The sequence below is a fragment of the Rutidosis leptorrhynchoides genome, chromosome 6, assembly GCF_046630445.1.
Source record: "Rutidosis leptorrhynchoides isolate AG116_Rl617_1_P2 chromosome 6, CSIRO_AGI_Rlap_v1, whole genome shotgun sequence".
NCBI classification, from domain to species: domain Eukaryota; kingdom Viridiplantae; phylum Streptophyta; class Magnoliopsida; order Asterales; family Asteraceae; genus Rutidosis; species Rutidosis leptorrhynchoides.
The window spans coordinates 180,608,251-180,617,120 of record NC_092338.1 but is presented as its reverse complement, the minus strand read 5'-3'; the positions used below and the strand labels follow the sequence as shown (position 1 = coordinate 180,617,120).

General features: G+C 37.3%; 1 protein-coding gene across 1 annotated transcript; it reads left to right on the top strand.

The window, feature by feature from the left end:
* Nucleotides 1–1,111: 1,111 nt before the first annotated feature.
* Nucleotides 1,112–3,357, top strand: LOC139852235 (protein CURVATURE THYLAKOID 1B, chloroplastic). Its single transcript, XM_071841474.1, has 6 exons — nucleotides 1,112–1,411; nucleotides 2,113–2,216; nucleotides 2,329–2,415; nucleotides 2,518–2,580; nucleotides 2,685–2,722; nucleotides 3,156–3,357. The coding sequence occupies exons 1-6, from the start codon at nucleotides 1,252–1,254 to the stop codon at nucleotides 3,211–3,213; spliced, it is 510 nt and encodes a 169-aa protein (XP_071697575.1). The 5' UTR covers nucleotides 1,112–1,251; the 3' UTR covers nucleotides 3,214–3,357.
* The last annotated feature ends 5,513 nt before the right edge of the window (nucleotides 3,358–8,870 follow it).

Below are 8,870 nucleotides of genomic sequence, written 5' to 3'. Positions count from 1 at the left end.
ATCAGTCAAATTTTCGTCAAGATGTGATATGTTTTAAAATTAGGGTTTGTTTTCATTTTTTGGGCCGCTCTTTTCTCTGTGTCCTTACTGATTATGTACTCGGTAACATTAATTGAGTTTAAAGTTTGATTGTATTTAAATTCAAGTTCTTATTTAAGAAATTTATGGTACAGAATCAACTATTTTATACATATATAAATATATATTTGAGAAATTATTAATAAAGTCAACAATGGTCAACGACCGATGCGTCCCCGACGCGTCCCCGACTCGGCCGACTCGTCCTTTTTAGTTCTCGACCGATGCGTCCCCGACTCGCGACTTTTACAACCTTGCATAAGAGTGTACATAATGTTTCAAATATTGTATATATGGTTATATGGATGTTTTATCATAAGGTTGTACATAATGTTTCATATATTATACAACTGACATGTTAATATTTTTATTAAATACAATTAATTATTTTAATGACATCATCATGTGAGTCTTAGAATTTTCTCTTTATTTCTGAATTTTGTTTAAGTTTGAATAATCTTTATTTATGACATTATCATTATAGAGATTTATTAGATACTGTAGATTTTTAGTAAATAATTAAATTTTAATTCTAAATTAGTTAAGATTAATGACATCATCCGTATTTTTATAAAAGGCAAGTTTAAGCAAAATGAAGAGTTAAATTGTGAAATGATGACATTATCATTTTAGAGATTTAATAAAAGTTATTGATTTTGACTTTAAATTATTATTTTTGTGTTAATATTTGATGAATACCGTGAAGTTGGTTAATACCCTTTGCGAAAGGTCGTTCTAACAAAAAATATATATTAAAAGTTAATCTATTAATGTACGGGGTAACTTTTATGGAATAATATTTAATACAAGATAAAAATATTAAATTTAAAGTTGAAAAAAAAACTTAGAAAATAAAAACTAATAATAATAAAGTAATCCGTAGTTTGTATAATTAAGTTCCTTGTACATATATCTCGGCTCCCCCAATCAAAAACCATATAAACAGTTTATTATCCTACCACAAACTAACACGTCAGCGCTATCTAGATCATGAAAGATTGAGTGGTTGCCTCCAATTCTCCATTTTGTATCTCCTCCATGTTTAATTTGTGGCAACAATTCATAAAATAAATTAAAGCTGATATCTTTAACTTGTTTACTTTCATTATCTAACATATTAACAATCCGTTACCTATTATCTTTCTCATTTTAGAAAAGGAAATTGTTTAAAAAATGGCAACCACTGCACAATGCATGTCAACCTCTCTCATTGACAGTAAGGCTGTTGCACGACAATCTGCTTCCGCCACGTCACCCCAATGTGTTTCGCTTCCGTCTCTCCCACCGCTACCGGTTCAGCCACAAAACCGTGTTTGGAAGGCCACTGGCTACTGTTAGTTCCACTTTGTACTCCCTTGTATTCATTTCATATTTATCTAAAAAATATACTACTACTACTACTACAAAGATGGCACACAAAATCATATTGATGTGCAATCATCTCATCTTATTTTATAACAAAGTAAACGCCTTTTTAAAATTACATTAAATTATAAGCTTTTTATTTTAAGGATTGAATTTCTAGAAAAGGCTGTATTTCAGGTTATAATATATGGCATAAATGGGTAAATGAAACAGCTAGATTGTCACACCCGGAGAAGGAGATTATTTATTATCATGTACACGGCCTAAACGGGTTATCTTGTGACTGTTTCAGACCTTATTCACTAGCAACCTCAAAATATGTTGCTAGTGAGGTTTGAACCTGAAATCTATTGTGACAATATATAAGGTTTCTAACCATGTACTATCATAAGATGATATTAGAATATGTGTATTTAGGAAATAGACGGTTACTTTGATACATACTACAATAATATTCAAGGCATAGATGCCTAAACTGGAACGGAAACGGAAGGAGTATATTTCATGTGATTATTAGATAAATAGTCATTAGCATTTGCTAATGACCTATGTTTGTATGCTAAAAATAGTCAAAAGCTGTTGCTAAGTTTTGTTATCAACGCCGTTTAAGGAATATAGTGGTGTTTAGCTAGGTACACATTAAGTATACATTTAGTATATAAATATCAGGTCGAAAGTTAGCAAGGAATGTTGCAGCTATGGCTACTGGAGAGGCACCGGCTGAGGCTGCTACAACTGATGTTACTGAGCTCATTAAGCCAATTCAAGAGGCGGTATGTACAAATCGACTCGATCACCAATCGATGCTTAATTAATTTCTAATACTATTCGAACCTAATCAATTGCTAGCTAATTAACGAAACTTGTGTACATTATTATATTCAGTGGGACAAAGTTGAAGATAAATATGCAGTGAGTAGTCTTGCAGTATCAGGAGCCGTTCTACTTTGGGGTTCCACAGGAATGATATCGGTAATACTACTAGTACAACTTCTTATATGAATTGACTTACAAAAACTCGTAACCCTTTTAGCCCTATTTGTATAGTTACATTTGTTTCGTATGATGGATCAGGCAATAGACAGGCTTCCATTGATTCCTGGTGTTCTTGAGCTTGTTGGAATCGGTTACACAGGCGTAAGCTTATGTTCTTATTGATTTTTAGAATTTCTTGATACTATTAGAAAGCAAATGTTTGATATATAATTAACGCGTATACATTTTGCGATTTATTTTTACAGTGGTTTGCTTACAAGAATCTGGTTTATAAACCTGATAGGTATTCCTCTATATCCTTCATCTCTAATTATATATAAGAGATAACATTTGTGTAGCTATTAGCACATATGGTGTGCTTCCAACATTTGCTTTCAAAAACATACATGATTTCTCTAGGCCGTTGTGTAGTTTATCTATCTATCGGGCTGAGCCCATTGTATAGCTTTATCTACCGGGCTAAGCCCACTGAAAGTGTTAAATGAGTGCAAGAGAGCGATTATAAAGCAATGGGCATTATAAAGCAATGGGCTTAGCCCATTGTATTTGTAAATATGAGATACACAACGCTCCTAACTGTATCATTCAAAACAATATCATCATTTTACACTTTTCTTCCTCGGTTTTATTCTATATAAGTACCACTTGTAACACTCATAAATTTCTCTTGTGTATTTATATCAATCATCAAATTGACATTGATATTTGATATGCAGGGAAGCATTGATAGAGAAAATAAAATGCACATACAAAGACATTATTGGGAGCAATTGATTGGGAATAAAGTGCCTGAATTTAAGCATCGGCCTGACGAATATCAATAATTTACTTCGATCTTCTTTCACTTCCTCTTTATGTTTCTATAATATAATAAACTTCTAACGTGAGAAACCATGTAATTTAAAGTTTTCATCTGTATTTTGTGCATTCTTCCAAAGCTACTCGATTATCGTACATATAATTAGCTTGGATGCTAATTAGCACGGGCCGGTGGTGGGCAAGTAGTGTTGTGCTCTCCATGAGGAATTATATCCATGATTTAGGAATAACGTGCGATTTAAGGATCTTAATATTTAACTTTCCGGTCGGGTTCAATAACCCAGATTGATACGATGCGTGGTTAAATGGTTAAGTCTACCATCAATAACGTACGTTCGTTGATCGATGGCCCCTTAAAGGTTGTAAATTACCGTTAAAGACTGACCTGTTAACCTTAAAAGATGTTGATGAAGTTTACGTAACTCGACTGTCGATATGGAGGTTTATGGTTTGTATTTATAAGCAAACCCTAATTCTAGAACCATCCAAGATTGTGTTAATCATTTCCATAACTAACTTCTAATGATATCGGATAAAATTATGGAAAGGATCATATCCTTAATCAAACTCGACGGGGTTAACCGATTTCAGGCGAAACACGCGTGTTGTGCATACCACATAGTAGCCACACGCGCAAGGATAGATTTTAGTCAATGATTGCACAATGAATGTGTAGTGACCCGAACTTTTCCATGATTATATATTAAATGAAAACTATATTTACATGATTAAATGTTTCCAACATGTTAAGCAATCAAACTTGTTAAGACTTGGTTAATTGAAATAGGTTTCATGTAGATAATTGACCACCCAAATTGACCGGCGATTCACGAACGTTAAAATTTGTAAAAACTATATGATATATATATATATATATATATATATATATATATATATATATATATATATATATATATATATATATATATATAGTTAACATGATATTATTATAAGTAAGTATCTCATTAGGTATATTAACAATGAGTTATATACATAAAAATGAGACTACTAAGTTAAGAAACTCGAAACGATATATATAACGATTATCGTTATAACAACGTCTTACTAAATACATATTGTAAGATCCAGTTTTTCCCAGTTGTGTTGGATGTCGTCCCAGTTTGAAGGGCTGGACGCCGACCAGAAATCTGGACGCCGTCCAGATGGCCTGACGAGCCAGCTTTGGTATTTTGATATTTAAAAAGGGGTAGTTTGGTAATTTTACTTTGTGGACAACTTTAAGACCCTAGATCAGTTTTGGTGAGCCTCATTACTCCATTTTCATCTACTTTATCTCCCTCCACTAAATTCTAGAGAGCGAAGAAGTTCTAGAGTGAGAGAGCTCCATTAAAGGAAGAAAGAGGTTGAATCGGGTCTTAGTGCGAGTTCTAAAGTTGTTCATCTAGTCTCTAGCTACGTGGTGATTGTGTTGGTAATTTATAAAACCTAATTTCTTTACTTAAATTGTGTTAAGGGTTAGTGTTTGGGGTAGTGTTGCACTTAAAACCCATTTGTTAGTGATTTGGGGGTTTTGGGTAAGTTTGGGTCATGAAGACCCAAAAGATGACTAACCTAGGGTTTTGAAAAGTTAAAGTGTGTAAATGGGTCTTAAAGGCATAGTAAATCACTAGCACAATTGTAGTTAATGTTAGTGGGTGTCATTTGGGTTGTGGGTGACCCAAATGGGAGTGTTGACCTCGAAATGGGTCAAATTGGTCTCGGGCGACCTAGGTTGTTAAATGTGTATGAGAACACACTAAACTTGTGATTATAAAGTGTTTAAGACCATATTTGGCTAGTGTTAGGGTTTTGTTGGAGTTGACCTAAATATTAGGGTTAAGGGTGCAAATGGGTCGGAATTGCATCTTGGGTCAAAATGGTAATAGAATGGGGAGTAAGTTGGTTGACCAACTTGAGTTGTGATTGATTATGTGCTAAATGTGATAGGTACGTTACATTGAAGTTGCAAGCTCGGTTAACTCTCACGAAGACTTTAAGGTGAGTGGAGTAATTATACGTATGTGTATATGGCGTGTTTATTTGTTGGTGTTATGGCATGAACCATCGAGCCGGTAGTGCCATAACATGTGTGTGATAAGATGTGAACCACGAGCCGGTTGCATCGAGTGTGAACCACGAGCCGGTAGCACTATAAACTAAGATGTGAACCACGAGCCGGTAGCATCGAGTGTGAACCACGAGCCGGTAGCACTATAAAACAAAGTGTGAACCACGAGCCGGTAGCACTATAAAAGAGTATGACTCAATTGCGTATGGTGTGAACCACGAGCCGGTAGCACCATAGCGTTTATGGTTAACCATATTGAGATTTGTCGATTGTTTAGCATATTATATATATTGAGTTGAGTGTATGCTAATGCGGTTTTGTGATAATGTATGACTTATTAGTATTACGGGTTTGATGACATGCTATTTGAGTTACAAGTTCGTATGAGGTATTTGGTGGATATGATTGCAAGTAGATAGGTTGTATATATATATGTAAAATTATTGCATTCACTAAGCGTTAGCTTACCCTCTCGTTGTTTACCTTTTTAGGCTCCGGCGTGGACAAAGGCAAAGGTATTCGGTTGGATTAGTGGTCTCCCGCTTGTATTGATAGGGGATGCTTTTGGGTGTTTAGCTTTTGGAAGTTCGGCCAAGATTTGGGTAGTTTAACCCCAAACACCATGCTCTAGTGTCGTTTGGAAATTAAACTAGTATGGTCGAAACTTGTACTTTTGAACGAAACGCGTAATTCGGGCCGATGTGGGCTCGATGTTGTAAAACTTGTTTTGATGATGAAAATCTCTTAGTTTATTATATGTGGTATGTTGTGAAAAGGTTTTCGTTTAAATGTGTCGGGATGCGGGATTTCTGCTCGTGTAAGTTGGACCCGGGGACAGCAGCTGGAAGGCAAACTGGACGCCGTCCAGATCTTCTGGATGCCGTCCCACCCTTCATTGCTGGACGCCGTCCAGATATCTGGACGCCGTCCAGATGTGCTGCACCAGAATTTTTTTTTTTTTGTAGTGTGTTTTTGATAAAGCGAAATCGAGTCGTTACAAGTGGTATCAGAGCATGGTATAAGGGATTTAGGTAACTTGAGATAGGTGCCTAGACTTAGACTTATTTGTGTATGCGTTTTTATGCGGGACTTGTAGGAGACGGGTCAGACCGAGTGTTGATTAGTGATTAGTTTTATGTGAACTAACCTTGCGCTAATTGTTTTGTGTTGTGTTAGCAATCATCAAGCGAGATAGGCGTTGTACTAGCAAGATAATGCGACGTGCTCGCGTAATAATGATTAGCTACCATTGTTACGGGTTCAAATCGTGTCAAACAAGCGATGTACGACGATTGTTAAGCAAGATGGGGTAGTGTGGTGTATATGTATGTACATATGTGTTATGTCCTTTCGTCTCGTTGCTTAATTTACTTCGTTTTATAGAATGAAGATGAGAAATGGACACGACACCAATGACAGAAGTACGAGTGAGGACGTTGAACTCACGGCCAAGGTTGAGGCCATCTTTAAAAGGCTAAAAAAGGATTTTCTTGACGATGTTCGAAAGGTCTTCCAAGAGTCGGTTGATGGACAAGTGACCGAAATGATCAATGAACGAATGAAAGCCGCAATAGAGGAGGCTTTAGAAGCTAGAAACATTTATCCTCGAGGCAACGGGGGTGAAGGTAATGGTGGGGGTGGAAGGCGGGACCTCCACTACAAAAATTTCAAGGATACTCAACCTCCGATGTTTAATGGGGTGAGGGATCCATTGAAAAGCACTTGTTGGATTTCCAATATCGAGGGGGCGTTCCGTACCGCAGAGTGTCCTCCCGAGAAGAAGACGAGGTATGGGTCTAGCATGTTGCGCGAAGAGGGCAAGTTGTGGTGGGACGATAAAATCAAATTATATGGTGAAGAGCAATGCATGAGCTTTACATGGGAGGAGTTTAAGAAGGAACTTTTTCAAGAATACCGAACTTCTTCCGATCTTGATAAAATCCGGGATGAGTTGCACAATATGCGACAAGGTTCAATGGACTTGGTTACTCTCAACTCTACCTTCTTGGCAAAGACTCGTTTTTGTCCGGAGTATGTTGGTGATGATCACAAGTTGATGCTAGATTTCTACCGTACTTTAAGTGATGAGTTAAAGGGTAAGATTAGCCGGGGAATGGCTAAGTCTTTTGAAGATTTATAGGAATTGGCGAGGGGTTTTGAGCCGGTGGTTCCAAGAAAAAGCGATTTTACTTTTTCAAAGAGAAAGTTTGAAGGCTCGAGTTATTCGAAATTTTCAAATAAAAAGAACAAGAAAGGCTCCGAAAGCGTTAATAGTGTGAAGAAGGGTGCTTCCGGGGGTTTCAGACCTACATTTTATAATTGTAATCAAAGAGGGCACATAGCCCGTGATTGTACCAAGGCGTCGACCAAGCTTACTTGTTATAATTGTGGTAAAGAGGGGCACAAGAGGCCGGAATGTCCCGATTTGAATAATGATCATGTGAAGAAGTTGGAGAGAGCGGCGGGTACGGCTATGGGTCGCAATTACTTGATGACCAATGATGAGGCCAAGCAATCTAACGAAGTGGTCTCAGGTACTTTTATGGTTAACTCAAATCCGGCAAGGATTCTATTTGATAGCGGTGCAAATTTTTCGTTTGTGTCTCCAAAATTTGTGCCTAGACTTAATAGACCGTTAGCTAAGTTAAGTCGGCCGGTAGAAGTCGAAATAGCGGACGGCAAGACGGTGCTAGTGGTTGATGTGTGTAAAAATTGTGATGTCGTTTTTGGTGCCGAAAACTTTAAGATTGATCTTATCCCGATGACTTTGGGTGATTTTGATATCATTGTTGGTATAGATTGGCTCGATCATCATAGAACCGATATTGCATGCCATGAAAAATTTATTCGTGTGAAGACCCCAAGTGGGGGAGAGTTAATTATTCACGGTGATAAGCGTAGAAGACTTGTGCCGATATACACTTTTGCACGGGCACGTCGTTTCCTTGATAGTGGTGGCATGGCTTTTCTTGCCCATGTTGTTGATACTCGTGATGAGCCACCACCCATTCGTGAAATTTCGGTGGTTAACGAATTTGAAGAAGTTTTTTCGGATGAGTTACCGGGTGTTTCGGCGAAAAGACAAGTTGAATTTCGCATTGAGTTGGTTCCGGGGGCTACCCCATTGCTAAAACTCCTTATCATTTAGCGCCGACGGAAATGCAAGAGTTGTTAAATCAAACCCAAGAGTTACTTGAGAAGGGTTTCATTCGACTGAGTGCTTCGCCGTGGGGTGCTCCGATTTTATTTGTAAAGAAGAAGGATGGTAGTATGCGGATGTGCATCGATTATCGGGAGTTAAATAAAGTGACGATCAAGAATCGTTATCCATTGCCACAGATTGACGATTTGTTTGACCAACTCCAAGGTGCAACATATTTCTCTAAAATCGACCTACGGTCCGGCTATCACCAAATGCGGGTCCGTGAGGAAGATATCGAAAAAACGGCGTTTCGAACGCGTTATGGGCATTTTGAGTTTGTAGTTATGCCTTTTGGTCTTATGAATGCACCGGCGACATTCATGGACCTTATGAACCGAGTAT